The sequence below is a fragment of the Salmo salar genome, chromosome 08 (genome assembly GCF_965601325.2).
Source record: "Salmo salar chromosome 08, fSalSal1, whole genome shotgun sequence".
In the NCBI taxonomy this organism is placed as follows: Eukaryota; Metazoa; Chordata; class Actinopteri; order Salmoniformes; family Salmonidae; genus Salmo; species Salmo salar.
Window position 1 is genome coordinate 25994756 of NC_138298.1, and position 21496 is coordinate 26016251.

A 21496-nucleotide genomic window follows, 5' to 3' on the forward strand; every position below is an offset into this window, starting at 1 on the left:
ATACATTAGGTGAAGTAGTCAAATCAAGGGCAGGCATTTATGACATAAGCTACTGAAAGAATGTTCATGCTAGTGATGAAGAGCAAGTCTCCCTTGAGCCCCATGATTAAAGTTGGGCTGAGTGCTGCACCTGTTGATGCAGGGCTGAGGGTGTTGGGGCTGGGTCTTGTTCTGTCCATGTTGAGACTGGGCCTGGTTCTTCCCATGTTGAGGCTGGGCTGGGGGTGTTGAAGCTGTGCCAGGTGTTGCCCCTGTTGAGACAGGTGTGAGTGTGTTGAGGCTGGGCTGGGGGTGTTGAAGCTGTGCCAGGTGCTGCCCCTGTTGAGACAGGTGTGAGTGTGTTGAGGCTGGGCTCGGGGTTGTTGATGTTGGGCCCAGTGCTGACCCTGTTGAGGCTCGTTCAGGTGCTGACCCTGTTGAGGCTGAGCTGAGTGTGTTGAGGCTGGTCCAGGTCCTGCCCCTGTTGAGGCATGTCTGAGTGTTTGGAGGCCGGTCCAGGTGCTGCCCCTGTTTAGGCTGGGGCTGGTGCAGGTGGCCATGTTAGGCCCTGTGTGCTGGGGCCTCCCGCTCTCTTGCCCTGTAGGGTGAAAGGAACCGTACACATATATAGCAACACAAGAATATAGATGGTGAGAGTAAGCGGTACCTGAACATATAGAAGAGCATGTAGGCACTCCGGGCTCTGGTCCTCAGCACAGTGGCTTCATTGGACATTGACACCTGGCTGTCGTTACAGCAGAACCAGTTTCCACTGGCATGCAAGATGTCACTAATGTAGTGCCCTGTGGAACAAGTAAGACAGACTAGAGGTCAAAGGTCAGGCTTTTGTGGGTAATAGAGTGTGTTGTAACAGTTAAACAGTTCATTTGGGAGATATTTTATCTGTTACATGTGTCAAGTTTTGAAATCAGAGATAAACAAATACGCGTAGCATATAATTAGGCATGCCTCTCCATTCTTTTGAATTAAACTGCGCAAACTCTAAACATATTGCAGTGCTTGTCGGGATGACACTTCACTCTGAAGCCTGCAGTCTTGCACGCTTGGCCGAAGTGGCTATTGGAGGGTCTAATTATTCCCTACACCAGGGTTCCCCAAATGGTGGCCCATGGGACAAATTTGGCCCAAGGGTGATTTTATTTGGCCCCCCATGTTTTCTGAACAAATAAAATGTAATTGTTAAAAGAATTTAAAATAGCAGCAAATCAGCTCCAAGTGATGATCATTTTGGAAATCTGTTTCAAAGTATTCCCACGCACAATAGATATATGTGACTGTACACAAATGTAAGCAAGGTTTGATATGAGTCAAATATTATATCTGTTTGGGCTTCTTACGGTCAATTAGCGGTCTACAAACTATTTGTAATTTTGTTCCATACCCCTGCCCATCTGGCTAAGAAATAAAATGGACCCGAGGCTGAATCTAGTTGATGATCCCTGGCCTTCACCCTCGATAATATTCACTCCCTCAGCTTTGGGATGCTTGTGTATACGGCAGAGGCACACGTGAACATGCAAATTAAAAGCTGAGGAGAAGGGAGTGATTTGGAATTCAGCTGTCATATGTATTGTGCATCTGCATGTGTGTGTTTTAAGGTATTTACTTACCGGAGTTTGCGGAGCCTCCCAAATGAGAGACTACACCAGTCAGCTGGTAGTATCCATTCACTGACTTCACTGGCTGCTGCTTCTGTAAGAAAACACATGTGATCATGGGACTGTCATTTCCTCTACAGTCCACCACACTGTCTACAGTCTACTACAGTACTAGTCTACTACAGGAGGTCCACTACATCGTGTTCTCCTCATAACTATCTCAGTGTTCTGTCATAACTTATTTTTCACTGGTTTCACTCTATCTCTCTCTCTCTTCTCACCACTGAGGCTGTCAGCAGCACTTTCTCTGGTTCCTGGTCATTTGAATCTGAGGGGTCAAATATACATATGAAGAGCTGTGAAAACGTGGTCACTTGTCTGAAATGCTCTGGACTAAAACAGCTCCAATACATCACTAAAGATGTCTGAGAAACATTTTAAATTGCAGCTTCCAGCTTCTCTGTCAGCAGGACCGTTTTGGGAGTGGATGGTTTGTGTGGTGTTGGAGCAAGAATAGTGTTATGGTGTCATGACCTACCTGAACAGCAGAGGGTGCTGTCTTTGGCCTCTCCAGCTGGGCTGGAGACTTGGCTGGTGAGGGTCTGGGGGATGGACCCCTGGATGCTGGGGGCCAGGTTGGTGAGGGCCTGTGGGCTGGCACTGTGCAGGGGTGGCACCATGTCCCCACAGAGGTTGGAGAGCCTCAGCTCCGAAGGAAACAAAAGAGGAGCCTCCAGCTTCTTCAACCCCCCAGGTCCTCCAAACCTCTTCAGATGCAGAACCAGCACACTGCCCAGAGACAGAGAGGAAGAGAGATGAACAGACAGACAATGAAACCACTCAACAAAATAACAGATGAGTGAAATGTGTTGGGTGGTGCTCATCACTAAGTCCTACAACCTGCTCAGGAAGGTAACTACTCCTAAAGGCTCAGGACACAATGACCACTCATTTCATTACACACTGCTAGTCCTATGAGAGGTTATAAAGGGACAACTCACAGAGGCAGTGTGTGGAAACGCTCCACCTTTGTGGCGTGGAGTCCTTTACAGCCCTCACATTTGAATTCAACCTTTTCACCCTGGGTTAGAAACAAAAGCATTACAAAATGAATGATACCACTACAATAATAAGATAGCGTATTCTGAGGCAGTGGGCAGCTTGCCCTGGGTGTTAGTCTCTACATGCAGGTCTGAGCCCTAAGTGCTGACTTTGAAAGTGAGTGCTAGGCTACTCAGCAAGGTGCGCTCAGGGCTTAAGTCCAATGAGAGGTGGTTGTAGTCCTCTCTGGTGGACGACTCGCGCCCACAGCTTCAGAAGCAGGACAAAGAGAAGAAAAATGCTTCAAGTCTGTTTCTGTTTCAGGTGTCTACAATGTTTCTGTTATGCCATGTGTTTTGTAATATTATTTGTAGAAAGATCATGTTCTCAGTAGATACATTACAACCAATGGGAGCTCTTACCTGGTACATGTGCGCACCGACACAAGCTGGAACTCCAGCTGGGAAACAGGGCAGGTATAGCTCACCCCGAGTGTCTTCAATATCATGCCCTCCTCCTTCAGCTGACACAGCATGTTCACAAGTAACTCGTGTGCGTCCTATGATGAGGAAAAGAAAGAAACATACCAAGATAAAAGCAAATGATGAAGATAAAATGCAAAAAGAGCGCTCGTACACAAGAGAGTAGTGCCTCAGTTACCTGTTGCGTGTCCCCCAGATATTTCAAATCATATCCCGACAAGGAGTACTTGACCTTCCACATGAGGTCTGCTTTTGAGGTCTGGTTTGCCCCACTGTCAGGTAGACTCGAACGGTGCACATCAGACAGACACCTGAAGGGGAGACAGAGAGTAAATTAGCAGCTGACTGGATGGTGTCAACCTACTGGCTTATGCCTGAAGAGGCAGATGAGTATATCCAAATATATTTTGTCTAGCGGCACCTCATCATTTGAAATTATTCATTCGATTCAATGCAATTTCACCTTTGAGGACGGATAATGAAGCAAAACAACAAAAATGTGTTGATTATTCTCCTAACATATTTGGTTTGGATACTACTCTCAATTCCAGAGCATTTTAAAAAGCTACCAAATTTCCCACGGTAGTGTGGAATGTTTAGTCAATGAGCATAATGGGCAATGTTGTCATTCTACACTTTCCAAATTGGCTTACAAATGCCTACATCATAATCATTGTGTCATTGTTGTTCCTCTTGGTTATGAAGATTTGATCAAAAAGAAACTGGAAAACAAACCAAAAATACAATACACAGCAGAATATGAAGTGGTTAAGGTTAGGAAAAGGGTTAGGATTAGTGAAAATGCTTTCCTAACCTGCTACGACAATCACTTTCTATAGAAGTGGCGTGAAAAGAGTGTGTCCCTTCTTTAATTTATTACCACAAATAATGGGTGTGTGGGGGAGTGTCTGCTTTTGATCCTTCCCTTACCTGAGCTGGTTGGAGAAGGGGGAGGAGCTCCAGAGTTGTTCCTGGTGCAGGATTTCCTTTGAGAAGGAAGGCAGGACCAGGAGACACTGCAGGGTGGCGTTAAGGAAGCAAGTGTTGCCAATGTTAGGCAACCTGTGAAGAAGAAGCAGCCATCAGTACACACAGAGATACAATATCCTAGACACATAGAGTGGCCTATGTCATGAACCTTCATAACTCTATAAAGTGATCATAATGGCAGCCATCTTGGTCAGAGATAAATGATATGTAATTATGTGAGTACACAAAGATGTGGATGTCCTTTAGGCCAAGATTGTAATAATTCATGGGTTTATAAATATCTAATAAAACTGACATGCTTGATAGTAAGCCCTATCCCCATAGTACATCAGACATTGATCTCTAAACAATAAAGAACTTATATTCAATGCATTTGTGGTGTATTGTGGTTTACCCAAGAAGTTCCATGTTGACCAGTGCCCCCCTTTCTCCTCTGGCCCCCTGGGTCTCTTCTGACCCTCTGGTGGCTGAGCTGGCCCTGGGAAGACTCATGCTTCTGGTGGCTGAGACTGGCCTCTGGGGCCTTGGGCTAGAGTGGTCCAGAAGAGAAAGAGGTCTGGAGGAAGGAGATAAACAGGTCTAAAGCCTCCAAAACAGAGATCGTATCACTCTACGCAGTCTCTCTATTAAATACTATACTGTACTATAAACACAGTCTGAGTAGTTACGCATGTATTGCTGTCCATATAAATGCAGTGTACCAAGTAGACCAGGGCAATAGGTTAGTACTCTCTTTATCCACTAGATGTGGACAGAAGAGCCTAAAACTACAGTTTGTGGAAAATAACTTTCTGGGACTGTGTTTATAGAGTTTCTCAGAGTAGGAGTCTGATCTAGGATCAGTTTGCCTTTTAGAACATTAAAAATCAGATTATTATGGAAAGAGAGGACCTGATCCTAGATTAGCACTCATACTCTTGATAAACACTGGCCCTGGTCTTGTAGCTCTAAACCCAACTCTCTAAAGAGACTCTAGGATGGCACTGTACTTTTTGTTTGAATTACCTGACTGTTGTGCCCTCATGGCTGGTGTCTCCATGACAGTCCAGAGGGTTGGTAGGAGAGGGAGAACTAGGGAGGGACACCACTGGAGAGGATTTCACTGGGGAAGGGTGTTTGGCAGGTGACCGGGGTACAGAGGGCTGTTTAGCAGGAGAGCAAGGCTGAGAGGAACATTTAACAGGAGAGGAAGGTGGATGGAGGGAGGAGAGTTGGTCAGAGGGTGAAGGGTCAGAGGTGACGGAGGCATTCCGTTCAGAACGGTCAGATGGAATTGGAGAGGGGGATGAAGTGCCACTCTCATTCTTCTTTCTTGTCTTCTGCTCTACATCAACTGAATTTGCTTTCTGACGTTTTTTCTGTTGACAAGAAAATGTGATAGTGCTTAAAAAATACCCTTTTCCCCGATCCCCAGCAAATGGAAGAGGGGGGGGTCATCGGAATAGGAAAAGGTAGGCCTAACCGAGAGGAACTTAGCTATCTATCCTAAACCTTATATAACACAGAATAGACAGGTTACATTGAGTGGCATTTGCAACAGCCGAACTTCATGTACATTTCATGTACACTTTTTATGCATTTGTCAATCAGAATGTACTTTTATTCTTCCCACTAGGTCTAAGAGAAAAATACTACTCCAGAAATTAAATAGTTGTTAATCGATTAAATGACCTGATTTCATACCTTTTTGCACCAGCAGAAACAAGCCATGTCAATAACCAATGAAGACTGATACATATCCACATTAACCCATTGTTCAAATTGGCTTAAAGACCATTGTGATGTCATCGGTCATGTATGACACCACCATCTGGCAACCCATTCTATAATATATTGTTCAATGAACAAATATGTTTTATTGAAGAGCAAAGTTATGCAGTATACATACAATATTGGAGATAATATGTTCCATTGTTTTCCTGTTTCTTCTTTTACATTCATTTTTTTGTATGTTGTTTCATTGAACGTACGACCACAATAAAGGCATTTTAAGTGCCTTCATCTTCATCTTCCTTGTTTTTTGATAGCTTCCATGTTGTTTGTGGATTGATCATTGGTTTATTGAAATGCTAAATGCTTTTTCTCATATTCACCAGCAGATGGACAAAGGGTTGGTGAAAAGAATGTGAACAGGTGATAGAGATTTAGCCTGAACCTCAAACAACAATCCAGATTGGTTAGGGACAATTTTCCGTATTCAATCTTGCCCTGAGGGCAGCTCTGCCTCAAGGACATAATGAATGCTATTGGTTCAAATAAAGCTCAGTGGGCAGAGCTTACAGTGCCCAGTGTGAGTTAAATACACTTGCTAGGTGATAAGTTGGTGTTGAATGGAAGGCATAACACAAGGTTGCTGGATTGAATTTTGTTTTCTAACCTCACTCCAACTCCTAAACAATTCTTCTTACCTAAACTTAACCCAACCCTAGCTAGAGTCCCAGATCTGTTTAATGCTGTCTTGCCAACTCCTACAGTGGTTCTCCATTAAAAAGTTGCATCATACTACAGCACAACTTGCGGGCTGCCGCAGAATTCTATGGCACGTTATTTAAGTGTCAACCATTGTTGCCATTAATGCTAGTTAGTGCTAGTTTGACCACCACAGGGCATCTTTGAGAAGCATTTGACAATTTTTAATATTAAACTAATCGTTGGATAACAGATCGGCTCTCAGAACTCATTTACACGTGTTACTGTGTGTGTTTCAACCCTCTCTCTCTCTCTCTCTCTCTCTCTCTCTCTCTCTCTCTCTCTCTCTCTCTCTCTCTCTCTCTCTATCGACCTCTAACTCTCTCTCTCTCTCTCTCTCTCTCTCTCTCTTTCGACCTCTCTCTCTCTCGACCTCTCTCTTTCTCGACCTCTCTGTCTCTCTCGACCTCTCTCTCTCTCTCGACCTCTCTCTCTCTCGACCTCTCTCTCTCTCGACCTCTGAACGCTCAGCTCTGAAAAGCCAACTGACATTTACTCCTAAGGTGCTGACCGGTTGCACCCTCTATAACCACTCTATATATTTACAGTAGTGATGGACAGCTGGAGGCATTTTGTTTTTCACAAGCTAGCAGGCTGTGAATTCTGAAAACAAGCCAACCTAACTAAGAAACACATTTCATTGGTTGCCATGGTGAATAATCCAATAATAATTGGTTGGACACATGAAAGGAAACATCAAATTGTTTTCCCGAATCTCTAAATGAAAATACTTGCAGATCAATACAGATCAAGAAATTACAGTAGTAGATCTAATTGCATTTAGAGGATTCTAAATGAATATCTAATGGGTTTTGTACTATTATCAGGCAGGGTTAATAATACATGAATATATTTGTAGGGGTTGGGAAAATCTGGTTTTAGAGTACTTAAGCTTTGAATACATTGCAAGTTTGCCCATTTTAGCCTTTAGGCTACACTTTACAATTGGACTCATCTGAATGACTGCAACATCTACAGTGGTACAAAAATAAATATATTATTGAATTACTTTTTTTAAATGTATATGTTTATTAAGTAGTCTTGCTTGTCTCAGAGCAGCACAAAACGGTGCTGAAATAGTTGACCATACGCGGGTAGGCTTTTGCTTCAAATCCTATTGTAACAATTGGATGACTTTGGGAGTTTCAGTAAGCAACAATTTGTTGCCTTCATTAGCCTACTTTATTCTTAAAATAACTCCAGCACATAGAAGAGAAAGGAGCCTTAAATAATTAAACAATAAAGCAATTTAATTCACAAATGCATTTGACTGTATTTAAAATTGGCCATCAACCAAAACACACCATGGTAGAAACATGTTACTGATTATTATATATTTTTTTTACTATTTCAAAATGCATATGTTTAATAAGCTACTGTGCAGTCTAACAAGTAAACATAGCCTACAGTACAAGGTAAACATGGCAAAGATAATTAATTCCTTACATAAGGGAGAGCAGGCCATGTCAAGACTTTCTCAGTGACCTCAAGTACTCATTAACTCTGTCTTTAATGCTTTTTCAGGTTGCATCAGTCATGGACACAGTATTAATGGTGAACACCTGGAGGTTCACTGGTAAGCCACATTTGCCTCGGGATCCATCCCAGATAAAAATTGACCCCTGCTGTAAATGGCCATTGGTGCCGGTCACACCACGGAGGGAATTCTCCACTAGGTTCAGATCTAGGATCAGGTTTCTCTCCCCCAATCCAATCCTTAACCATTTGTGGTGGAAATGCAAAACTGACCTAAGATCAGAGTCTAGGGTCAACTTCCCCCTTCACCACCAGTCACAGAGTGAGATCCATAATGTGTTCTCCATTTGAAGGCTGGTGGTGCTGTAAACTCAGTCAGGATATATGTAGTGTATATGTCAATTAACAGGATCCCAATTTACTATAGCAGATCCAAAATTGGGACCCTGTGAATTCACACATACATCATATAGCATGATATATAGTCATATCAGGTATTGTATTATAAAACTAAGACTGGTGGGAGTCATATCATGTAGTATATTATAAAACTAAGACTGGTGGGAGTCATATCATGTATTATATTACCAAACTAAGGCTGATGGGAGTCATATCATGTAGTATATTATCAAACTAAGGATGGTGGGCGTCATATAATGTATTATATTATCAAACTAAGGCTGGTGGGAGTCATATCATGTATTATGTTATCAAACTAAGGCTGGTGGGAGTCATATCATGTATTATATTATAAACTAAGGCTGGTGGGAGTCATATCATGTATTATATCATCAAACTAAGGCTGTTGGGAGTCATATCATGTTGTGTATTATCAAACTAAGACTGGTGGGAGTCATATCATGTATTATATTATCACCCTACGGCTGGTGGGAGTCATATCATGTATTATATTATAACCCTAAGACTGGTGGGAGTCATATCATGTATTATATTATAAACTAAGGCTGGTGGGAGTCATATCATGTATTATATTATAAACTAAGGCTGGTGGGAGTCATATCATGTATTATATTATCAAACTAAGACTGGTGGGAGTCATATCATGTATTATATTATAAACTAAGGCTGGTGGGAGTCATATCATGTATTATATTATAAACTAAGGCTGGTGGGAGTCATATCATGTATTATATTATCACCCTAAGACTGGTGGGAGTCATATCATGTAGTATATTATCAAACTAAGGCTGGTGGGAGTCATATCATATCATATATTATCAAACTAAGACTGGTGGGAGTCAAATCATATATTATATTATCACACTAAGACTGGTGGGAGTCATATCATGTATTATATTATCAAACTAAGACTGGTGGGAGTCATATCATGTGTTATATTATCAAACTAAGACTGGTGGGAGTCATATCATGTAGTATATTATCAAACTAAGGCTGGTGGGAGTCATATCATGTATTATGTTATCAAACTAAGGCTGGTGGGAGTCATATCATGTATTATATTACCAAACAAAGTCTGGTGGGAGTCATATAATTTATTATATTTTCACACTAAGACTGGTGGGAGTCATATCATGTAGTATATTATCAAACTAAGACTGGTGGGAGTCATATCATGTATTATATTATCACACTATGACTGGTGGGAGTCATACCATGTTTATATTATCAAACTAAGGCTGGTGTGTCTTATCATGTATTATATTATCAAACTAAGGCTGGTGGGAGTCATATCATGTATTATATTATAAGCTAAGACTGGTGGGAGTCATATCATGTAGTATATTATCACACTAAGACTGGTGGGAGTCATATCATGTATTATATTATAAACTAAGACTGGTGGGAGTCATATCATGTAGTATATCATCACACTACGACTGGTGGGAGTCATCTTAAATGTGTTTGTCTTTATTAAGATTGCATGGCATGCACAAGTCATCTCCTGACATGCTGGGGACCTGGATCAATGTTGAATATTGCAGGTCATCCAGTCTGACCATGCTGAATAAGAAGTTATACACCACAGTGTATTTCACAACAGGAGGATTTCAAACCAAACCAAATAGAAGGGATGTTATACCCTCTAAATAATCACACACTCTATCCACCACATTTACATGTGTACTACATTTAGTGTGTATACTTTATATGTTTTTTTACATGAGCTTTATACATTAGGTGAAGTAGTCAAATCAAGGGCAGGCATTTATGACATAAGCTACTGAAAGAATGTTCATGCTAGTGATGAAGAGCAAGTCTCCCTTGAGCCCCATGATTAAAGTTGGGCTGAGTGCTGCACCTGTTGATGCAGGGCTGAGGGTGTTGGGGCTGGGTCTTGTTCTGTCCATGTTGAGACTGGGCCTGGTTCTTCCCATGTTGAGGCTGGGCTGGGGGTGTTGAAGCTGTGCCAGGTGTTGCCCCTGTTGAGACAGGTGTGAGTGTGTTGAGGCTGGGCTGGGGGTGTTGAAGCTGTGCCAGGTGCTGCCCCTGTTGAGACAGGTGTGAGTGTGTTGAGGCTGGGCTCGGGGTTGTTGATGTTGGGCCCAGTGCTGACCCTGTTGAGGCTCGTTCAGGTGCTGACCCTGTTGAGGCTGAGCTGAGTGTGTTGAGGCTGGTCCAGGTCCTGCCCCTGTTGAGGCATGTCTGAGTGTTTGGAGGCCGGTCCAGGTGCTGCCCCTGTTTAGGCTGGGGCTGGTGCAGGTGGCCATGTTAGGCCCTGTGTGCTGGGGCCTCCCGCTCTCTTGCCCTGTAGGGTGAAAGGAACCGTACACATATATAGCAACACAAGAATATAGATGGTGAGAGTAAGCGGTACCTGAACATATAGAAGAGCATGTAGGCACTCCGGGCTCTGGTCCTCAGCACAGTGGCTTCATTGGACATTGACACCTGGCTGTCGTTACAGCAGAACCAGTTTCCACTGGCATGCAAGATGTCACTAATGTAGTGCCCTGTGGAACAAGTAAGACAGACTAGAGGTCAAAGGTCAGGCTTTTGTGGGTAATAGAGTGTGTTGTAACAGTTAAACAGTTCATTTGGGAGATATTTTATCTGTTACATGTGTCAAGTTTTGAAATCAGAGATAAACAAATACGCGTAGCATATAATTAGGCATGCCTCTCCATTCTTTTGAATTAAACTGCGCAAACTCTAAACATATTGCAGTGCTTGTCGGGATGACACTTCACTCTGAAGCCTGCAGTCTTGCACGCTTGGCCGAAGTGGCTATTGGAGGGTCTAATTATTCCCTACACCAGGGTTCCCCAAATGGTGGCCCATGGGACAAATTTGGCCCAAGGGTGATTTTATTTGGCCCCCCATGTTTTCTGAACAAATAAAATGTAATTGTTAAAAGAATTTAAAATAGCAGCAAATCAGCTCCAAGTGATGATCATTTTGGAAATCTGTTTCAAAGTATTCCCACGCACAATAGATATATGTGACTGTACACAAATGTAAGCAAGGTTTGATATGAGTCAAATATTATATCTGTTTGGGCTTCTTACGGTCAATTAGCGGTCTACAAACTATTTGTAATTTTGTTCCATACCCCTGCCCATCTGGCTAAGAAATAAAATGGACCCGAGGCTGAATCTAGTTGATGATCCCTGGCCTTCACCCTCGATAATATTCACTCCCTCAGCTTTGGGATGCTTGTGTATACGGCAGAGGCACACGTGAACATGCAAATTAAAAGCTGAGGAGAAGGGAGTGATTTGGAATTCAGCTGTCATATGTATTGTGCATCTGCATGTGTGTGTTTTAAGGTATTTACTTACCGGAGTTTGCGGAGCCTCCCAAATGAGAGACTACACCAGTCAGCTGGTAGTATCCATTCACTGACTTCACTGGCTGCTGCTTCTGTAAGAAAACACATGTGATCATGGGACTGTCATTTCCTCTACAGTCCACCACACTGTCTACAGTCTACTACAGTACTAGTCTACTACAGGAGGTCCACTACATCGTGTTCTCCTCATAACTATCTCAGTGTTCTGTCATAACTTATTTTTCACTGGTTTCACTCTATCTCTCTCTCTCTTCTCACCACTGAGGCTGTCAGCAGCACTTTCTCTGGTTCCTGGTCATTTGAATCTGAGGGGTCAAATATACATATGAAGAGCTGTGAAAACGTGGTCACTTGTCTGAAATGCTCTGGACTAAAACAGCTCCAATACATCACTAAAGATGTCTGAGAAACATTTTAAATTGCAGCTTCCAGCTTCTCTGTCAGCAGGACCGTTTTGGGAGTGGATGGTTTGTGTGGTGTTGGAGCAAGAATAGTGTTATGGTGTCATGACCTACCTGAACAGCAGAGGGTGCTGTCTTTGGCCTCTCCAGCTGGGCTGGAGACTTGGCTGGTGAGGGTCTGGGGGATGGACCCCTGGATGCTGGGGGCCAGGTTGGTGAGGGCCTGTGGGCTGGCACTGTGCAGGGGTGGCACCATGTCCCCACAGAGGTTGGAGAGCCTCAGCTCCGAAGGAAACAAAAGAGGAGCCTCCAGCTTCTCCAACCCCCCAGGTCCTCCAAACCTCTTCAGATGCAGAACCAGCACACTGCCCAGAGACAGAGAGGAAGAGAGATGAACAGACAGACAATGAAACCACTCAACAAAATAACAGATGAGTGAAATGTGTTGGGTGGTGCTCATCACTAAGTCCTACAACCTGCTCAGGAAGGTAACTACTCCTAAAGGCTCAGGACACAATGACCACTCATTTCATTACACACTGCTAGTCCTATGAGAGGTTATAAAGGGACAACTCACAGAGGCAGTGTGTGGAAACGCTCCACCTTTGTGGCGTGGAGTCCTTTACAGCCCTCACATTTGAATTCAACCTTTTCACCCTGGGTTAGAAACAAAAGCATTACAAAATGAATGATACCACTACAATAATAAGATAGCGTATTCTGAGGCAGTGGGCAGCTTGCCCTGGGTGTTAGTCTCTACATGCAGGTCTGAGCCCTAAGTGCTGACTTTGAAAGTGAGTGCTAGGCTACTCAGCAAGGTGCGCTCAGGGCTTAAGTCCAATGAGAGGTGGTTGTAGTCCTCTCTGGTGGACGACTCGCGCCCACAGCTTCAGAAGCAGGACAAAGAGAAGAAAAATGCTTCAAGTCTGTTTCTGTTTCAGGTGTCTACAATGTTTCTGTTATGCCATGTGTTTTGTAATATTATTTGTAGAAAGATCATGTTCTCAGTAGATACATTACAACCAATGGGAGCTCTTACCTGGTACATGTGCGCACCGACACAAGCTGGAACTCCAGCTGGGAAACTGGGCAGGTATAGCTCACCCCGAGTGTCTTCAATATCATGCCCTCCTCCTTCAGCTGACACAGCATGTTCACAAGTAACTCGTGTGCGTCCTATGATGAGGAAAAGAAAGAAACATACCAAGATAAAAGCAAATGATGAAGATAAAATGCAAAAAGAGCGCTCGTACACAAGAGAGTAGTGCCTCAGTTACCTGTTGCGTGTCCCCCAGATATTTCAAATCATATCCTGACAAGGAGTACTTGACCTTCCACATGAGGTCTGCTTTTGAGGCCTGGTTTGCTCCACTGTCAGGTAGACTCGAACGGTACACATCAGACAGACACCTGTAGGGGAGACAGAGAGTAAATTAGCAGCTGACTGGATGGTGTCAACCTACTGGCTTACGCCTAAAGAGGCAGATGAGTATATCCAAATATGTTTTATCTAACGGCACCTCATCATTAGAAATGATTCATTCGATTCAATGCAATTTCACCTTTGAGGACGGACAATGATCAAAACAACAAAAATGTGTTGTTTATTCTCCTAAGATATTTGGTTTGGATACTGCTCTCAATTCCAGAGCATTTTAAAAAACTACCAATTTCCCACGGTAATGTGGAATGTTCAGTCATTGAGCATTATGGGAAAATAGTAATTCTACACTTTCCAAGTTGGCCTACTAATGTTTACATCATAATCATTGTATCATTGTTGTTCCTCTGGTTTATGAAGATTCCGAAAAAAAAAATTTAAAAAAAGGAAAAAAAAATAAAATAAATACACAGCAAAATATGAAGGACTTAAGGTTAGGAAAAGTATTAGATTTAGCAAAAATGCTCTCCTAACCTGCTACGACAAACACTTTGTATAGAAGTCGCATGCAAATTCATGACCACAAATAATGGGTGTGTGGGGAAGTGTCTGCTTTTGATCCTTCCTTTACCTGAGCAGGTTGGAGAAGGGGGAGGAGCTCCAGAGTTGTTCCTGGTGCAGGATTTTCTTTAAGAAGGAAGGCAGGACCAGGAGACACTGCAGGATGGCGTTAAGGAAGCAAGTGTTGCCAATGTTAGGCAACCTGTGAAGAAAAAGCAGCCATCAGTACACACATAGAGATACAATATCCTAGACACATAGAGTGGCCAATGTCATAAACCTTCATAACTCTGTCAAGTGATGATAATGGCAGCCATCTTGGTCATGGAAAAATGATATGTAATTATGTGAGTACACAAAGAAGTGAATGTCCTTTAGGCCAAGATTGTTATAATTAATTTCTTTATAAATATCTAATAAAACTCACATGCTTGATAGTAAGCCCTATCCCCATAGTATATCAGACATTGATCTCTAAACAATAAAGAACTTATATTCAATGCATTTGTGGTGTGTTGTGGTTTACCCAAGAAGTTCCATGTTGACCAGTGCCCCCCTTTCTCCTCTGGCCCCCTGGGTCTCTTCTGACCCTCTGGTGGCTGAGCTGGCCCTGGGAAGACTCATGCTTCTGGTGGCTGAGACTGGCCTCTGGGGCCTTGGGCTAGAGTGGTCCAGAAGAGAAAGAGGTCTGGAGGAAGGAGATAAACAGGTCTAAAGCCTCCAAAACAGAGATCGTATCACTCTACGCAGTCTCTCTATTAAATACTATACTGTACTATAAACACAGTCTGAGTAGTTACGCATGTATTGCTGTCCATATAAATGCAGTGTACCAAGTAGACCAGGGCAATAGGTTAGTACTCTCTTTATCCACTAGATGTGGACAGAAGAGCCTAAAACTACAGTTTGTGGAAAATAACTTTCTGGGACTGTGTTTATAGAGTTTCTCAGAGTAGGAGTCTGATCTAGGATCAGTTTGCCTTTTAGAACATTAAAAATCAGATTATTATGGAAAGAGAGGACCTGATCCTAGATTAGCACTCATACTCTTGATAAACACTGGCCCTGGTCTTGTAGCTCTAAACCCAACTCTCTAAAGAGACTCTAGGATGGCACTGTACTTTTTGTTTGAATTACCTGACTGTTGTGCCCTCATGGCTGGTGTCTCCATGACAGTCCAGAGGGTTGGTAGGAGAGGGAGAACTAGGGAGGGACACCACTGGAGAGGATTTCACTGGGGAAGGGTGTTTGGCAGGTGACCGGGGTACAGAGGGCTGTTTAGCAGGAGAGCAAGGCTGAGAGGAACATTTAACAGGAGAGGAAGGTGGATGGAGGGAGGAGAGTTGGTCAGAGGGTGAAGGGTCAGAGGTGACGGAGGCATTCCGTTCAGAACGGTCAGATGGAATTGGAGAGGGGGATGAAGTGCCACTCTCATTCTTCTTTCTTGTCTTCTGCTCTACATCAACTGAATTTGCTTTCTGACGCTTTTTCTGTTGACAAGAAAATGTGATAGTGCTGAAAAAATACCCTTTTCCCCGATCCCCAGCAAATGGAAGAGGGGGGGGTCATCGGAATAGGAAAAGGTAGGCCTAACCGAGAGGAACTTAGCTATCTATCCTAAACCTCATATAACACAGAATAGACAGGTTACATTGAGTGGCATTTGCAACAGCCGAACTTCATGTACATTTCATGTACACTTTTTATGCATTTGTCAATCAGAATGTACTTTTATTCTTCCCACTAGGTCTAAGAGAAAAATACTACTCCAGAATTTAAGTAGTTGTTAATCGATTAAATGACCTGATTTCATACCTTTTTGCACCAGCAGAAACAAGCCATGTCAATAACCAATGAAGACTGATACATATCCACATTAACCCATTGTTCAAATTGGCTTAAAGACCATTGTGATGTCATCGGTCATGTATGACACCACCATCTGGCAACCCATTCTATAATATATTGTTCAATGAACAAATATGTTTTATTGAAGAGCAAAGTTATGCAGTATACATACAATATTGGAGATAATATGTTCCATTGTTTTCCTGTTTCTTCTTTTACATTCATTTTTTTGTATGTTGTTTCATTGAACGTACGACCACAATAAAGGCATTTTAAGTGCCTTCATCTTCATCTTCCTTGTTTTTTGATAGCTTCCATGTTGTTTGTGGATTGATCATTGGTTTATTGAAATGCTAAATGCTTTTTCTCATATTCACCAGCAGATGGACAAAGGGTTGGTGAAAAGAATGTGAACAGGTGATAGAGATTTAGCCTGAACCTCAAACAACAATCCAGATTGGTTAGGGACAATTTTCCGTATTCAATCTTGCCCTGAGGGCAGCTCTGCCTCAAGGACATAATGAATGCTATTGGTTCAAATAAAGCTCAGTGGGCAGAGCTTACAGTGCCCAGTGTGAGTTAAATACACTTGCTAGGTGATAAGTTGGTGTTGAATGGAAGGCATAACACAAGGTTGCTGGATTGAATTTTGTTTTCTAACCTCACTCCAACTCCTAAACAATTCTTCTTACCTAAACTTAACCCAACCCTAGCTAGAGTCCCAGATCTGTTTAATGCTGTCTTGCCAACTCCTACAGTGGTTCTTCATTAAAAAGTTGCATCATACTGCAGCACAACTTGCGGGCTGCCGCAGAATTCTATGGCACGTTATTTAAGTGTCAACCATTGTTGCCATTAATGCTAGTTAGTGCTAGTTTGACCACCACAGGGCATCTTTGAGAAGCATTTGACAATTTTTAATATTAAACTAATCGTTGGATAACAGATCGGCTCTCAGAACTCATTTACACGTGTTACTGTGTGTGTTTCAACCCTCTCTCTCTCTCTCTCTCTCTCTCTCTCTCTCTATCGACCTCTCTCTCTCTCTCTCTCTCTCTCTCTCTCTCTCTCTCTCTCTCTCTCTCTCTCTCTCTCTCTTTCGACCTCTCTCTCTCTTGACCTCTCTCTCTTTCTCGACCTCTCTGTCTCTCTCGACCTCTCTCTCTCTCGACTCTCTCTCTCTCTCGACCTCTCTCTCTCTCGACCTCTGAACGCTCAGCTCTGAAAAGCCAACTGACATTTACTCCTAAGGTGCTGACCGGTTGCACCCTCTATAACCACTCTTTATATTTACAGTAGTGATGGACAGCTGGAGGCATTTTGTTTTTCACAAGCTAGCAGGCTGTGAATTCTGAAAACAAGCCAACCTAACTAAGAAACACATTTCATTGGTTGCCATGGTGAATAATCCAATAATAATTGGTTGGACACATGAAAGGAAACATCAAATTGTTTTCCCGAATCTCTAAATGAAAATACTTGCAGATCAATACAGATCAAGAAATTACAGTAGTAGATCTAATTGCATTTAGAGGATTCTAAATGAATATCTAATGGGTTTTGTACTATTATCAGGCAGGGTTAATAATACATGAATATATTTGTAAGGGTTGGGAAAATCTGGTTTTAGAGTACTTAAGCTTTGAATACATTGCAAGTTTGTCCATTTTAGCCTTTAGGCTACACTTTACAATTGGACTCATCTGAATGACTGCAACATCTACAGTGGTACAAAAATAAATATATTATTGAATTACTTTTTTTAAATGTATATGTTTATTAAGTAGTCTTGCTTGTCTCAGAGCAGCACAAAACGGTGCTGAAATAGTTGACCCATACGCGGGTAGGCTTTTGCTTCAAATCCTATTGTAACAATTGGATGACTTTGGGAGTTTCAGTAAGCAACAATTTGTTGCCTTCATTAGCCTACTTTATTCTTAAAATAACTCCAGCACATAGAAGAGAAAGGAGCCTTAAATAATTAAACAATAAAGCAATTTAATTCACAAATGCATTTGACTGTATTTAAAATTGGCCATCAACCAAAACACACCATGGTAGAAACATGTTACTGATTATTATATTTTTTTTTTACTATTTCAAAATGCATATGTTTAATAAGCTACTGTGCAGTCTAACAAGTAAACATAGCCTACAGTACAAGGTAAACATGGCGAAGATGCTTAATTCCTTACATAAGGGAGAGCAGGCCATGTCAAGACTTTCTCAGTGACCTCAAGTACTCATTAACTCTGTCTTTAATGCTTTTTCAGGTTGCATCAGTAATGGACACAGTATTAATGATGAACACCTGGAGGTTCACTGGTAAGCCACATTTGCCTCGGGATCCATCCGAGATAAAAATTGACCCCTGCTGTAAATGGCCATTGGTGCCGGTCACACCACGGAGGGAATTCTCCACTAGGTTCAGATCTAGGATCAGGTTTCTTTCCACCAATCTTAACCTTAACCATTTGTGGTGGAAATGCAAAACTGACCTAAGATCAGAGTCTAGGGTCAACTTCCCCCTTCACCACCAGTCACAGAGTGAGATCCATAATGTGTTCTCCATTTGAAGGCTGGTGGTGCTGTAAACTCAGTCAGGATATATGTAGTGTATATGTCAATTAACAGGATCCCAATTTACTATAGCAGATCCAAAATTGGGACCCTGTGAATTCACACATACATCATATAGCATGATATATAGTCATATCAGGTATTATATTATAAAACTAAGACTGGTGGGAGTCATATCATGTAGTATATTATCAAACTAAGACTGGTGGGAGTCATATCATGTATTATATTACCAAACTAAGGCTGGTGGGAGTCATGTCATGTATTATATTGTCAAACTAAGACTGGTGGGAGTCATATAATGTATTATAATATCAAACTAAGGCTGGTGGGAGTCATATCATGTAGTATATTATCAAACTAAGGCTGATGGGAGTCATATCATGTAGTATATTATCAAACTAAGGATGGTGGGCGTCATATAATGTATTATATTATCAAACTAAGGCTGGTGGGAGTCATATCATGCATTATATTATCAAGCTAAGGCTGGTGGGAGTCATATCATGTAGTATATTATCAAGCTAAGGCTGGTGGGAGTCATATCATGTAGTATATTATCAAGCTAAAGCTGGTGGGAGTCATATCATGTATTATATTATCAAACTAAGGCTGGTGGGAGTCATATCATGTATTATATTATCAAACTAAGACGGGTGGGAGTCATATCATGCATTATATTATCAAACTTAGGCTGATGGGAGTCATATAATGTATTATAGCCGCGAGCTACCCAGTGACACGAGCCTACCAGATGAGCTAAATCCCTTCTATGCTCTCTTCAAGGCAAGCAACACTGAGGCATGCATGAGAGCATCAGCTGTTTCGGACGACTGTGTGATCACGCTCTCCGAAGCCGACGTGAGTAAGACCTTTAAACAGGTCAACATACACAAGAATGCGGGGGGCCAGACGGATTGCCAGGACATGTGCTCCAGGCATGTGCTGACCAACTAGCAGGTGTCTTCTCAAACATTTTCAACATGTCCCTGATTGAGTCTGTAATACCAACATGTTTCAAGCAGACCACCATAGTCCCTGTGCCCAAGAACACAAAGGCAACCTGCCTAAATGACTGCAGACCCGTAGCACTCACGTCCGTAGCCATGAAGTTCTTTGAAAGGCTCGTAATGGCTCACATCAACACCATTATCCCAGAAACCCTAGACCCACTCCAATTTGCATACCGCCCAAACAGATCCACAGATGATGCAATCTCTATTGCACTCCACACTGCCCTTTCCCACCTGGACAAAAGGAACACCTATGTGAGAATGCTATTCATTGACTACAGCTCAGCGTTCAACACCATAGTGCCCTCAAAGCTCATCACTAAGCTAAGGATCCTGGGACTAAACACCTCCCTCTTCAACCGGATCCTGGACTTCCTGACGGGCCGCCCCCAGGTGGTGAGGGTAGGTAGCAACACATCTGCCACGCTGATCCTCAACACTGGAGCTCCACAGGGGTGCGTGCTCAGTCCCCACCTGTACTCCCTTTTCACCCACAACTGCATGGCAAGGCACGACTCCAACACCATCATTAAGTTTGCAGATGACACAACAGTGGTAGGCCTGATCACCGACAACGACAAGACAGCCTATAGGGAGGAGGTCAAAGACCTGGCCGGGTGGTGCCAGAATAACAACCTATCCCTCAACGTAACCAAGACTAAGGAGATGATTGTGGACTACAGGAAAAGGAGCACCGAGCACGTCCCCATTCTCATCGACGGGGCTGTAGTTGAGCAGGTTGAGAGCTTCAAATTCCTTGGTGTCCACATCAACAACAAACTAGAATGGTCCAAAAACACCAAGACAGTCGTGAATAGGGCACGACAAAGCCTATTCCCCCTCAGGAAACTAAAAAGATTTGGCATGGGTCCTGAGATCCTCAAAAGGTTCTACAGCTGCAACATCGAGAGCATCCTGACCGGTTGCATCACTGCCTGGTACAGCAATTGCTCGGCCTCCGACCGCAAGGCACTTCAGAGGGTAGTGCGTATGGCCCAGTACATCACTGGGGCAAATCTGCCTGCCATCCAGGACCTCTACACCAGGCGGTGTCAGACGAAAGCCCTAAAAATTGTCAAAGACCCCAGCCACCACAGTCATAGACTGTTCTCTCTACTACCGCATGGCAAGCAGTACCGGAGGGCCAAGTCTAGGACAAAAAGGCTTCTCAACAGTTTTTACCGCCAAGCCATAAGACTTCTGAACCGGTAACCAAATGGTTACACGGACTATTTGCATTGTGTGCCCCCCAACCCCTCTTTTACACTGTTGCTACTCTCTGTTTATCTTATATGCATAGTCACTTTAACTATACATTCATGTACATACTACCTCAACTGGCCCGACCAACCGGTGCTCCCGCACATTGGCTAACCGGGCTATCTGCATTGTGTCCCACCACCCGCCAACCCCTCTTTTTACGCTACTGCTACTCTCTGTTCATCATATATGCATAGTCACTTTAACCATACCTACATGTACATACTACCTCAATAAGCCTGACTAACCGGTGTCTGTACATAGCCTTGCTACTCTTATTTTCAAATGTCTTTTTACTGTTGTTTTATTTCTTTACTTACCTACACACACACACACACACACACACACACACACACACACACACACACACACACACACACACACACACACACACACACACACACACACACACACACACACACATACCTTATTTTTGCACTATTGGTTAGAGCCTGTAAGTAAGCATTTCACTGTAAGGCCTATACCTTTTGTATTCGGCGCACGTGACAAATACACTTTGATTTGATTTGAGTAAAGGGAACGTTGATAGTGTATACTAATGAGGAAAACTCTTTCAAGTGCACGTGCTGATATTTGTTCTGCGCTGCAGTCCCAGGGAGCTGT

At 42.8% G+C, this 21496-nt stretch overlaps 1 protein-coding gene and 2 long non-coding RNA genes across 3 annotated transcripts; all 3 read right to left on the reverse strand.

The window, feature by feature from the left end:
* Positions 1-345: 345 nt before the first annotated feature.
* LOC145881500 (uncharacterized) lies at positions 346-2255 on the reverse strand. Its single transcript, XR_014393030.1, has 4 exons — positions 2137-2255; positions 1880-1926; positions 1611-1692; positions 346-782 (listed from the first exon to the last, which is right to left on the reverse strand). It is a non-coding gene; the product is annotated as an uncharacterized LOC145881500 (long non-coding RNA).
* Positions 2256-10552: 8297 nt separating this feature from the next.
* On the reverse strand, positions 10553-12460 carry LOC145881501 (uncharacterized). Its single transcript, XR_014393031.1, has 4 exons — positions 12344-12460; positions 12087-12133; positions 11818-11899; positions 10553-10989 (listed from the first exon to the last, which is right to left on the reverse strand). It is a non-coding gene; the product is annotated as an uncharacterized LOC145881501 (long non-coding RNA).
* Positions 12461-13004: 544 nt separating this feature from the next.
* On the reverse strand, positions 13005-14837 carry LOC123744205 (ubiquitin carboxyl-terminal hydrolase 37). The gene is made up of 5 exons (XM_045722918.2): positions 14698-14837; positions 14242-14373; positions 13507-13639; positions 13269-13405; positions 13005-13116 (listed from the first exon to the last, which is right to left on the reverse strand). Exons 1-5 carry the CDS (start codon positions 14793-14795, stop codon positions 13005-13007), a joined length of 612 nt encoding a protein of 203 aa, XP_045578874.2. The 5' UTR covers positions 14796-14837.
* Between the last annotated feature and the right edge of the window lie 6659 nt (positions 14838-21496).

Bases quoted from the DNA above. Each gene is read 5' to 3' on its own strand.
- LOC123744205 (XM_045722918.2), bottom strand. From the start codon at position 14,795: ATGAGTCTTCCCAGGGCCAGCTCAGCCACCAGAGGGTCAGAAGAGACC. The intron at 14,374-14,697 runs GTAAACCACAAC...TTTTCTTCACAG, and splicing joins GTCAACATGGAACTTCTTGG to GTTGCCTAACATTGGCAACA. The intron at 13,406-13,506 runs GTAACTGAGGCA...TCCTCATCATAG, and splicing joins ATCTGGGGGACACGCAACAG to GACGCACACGAGTTACTTGT.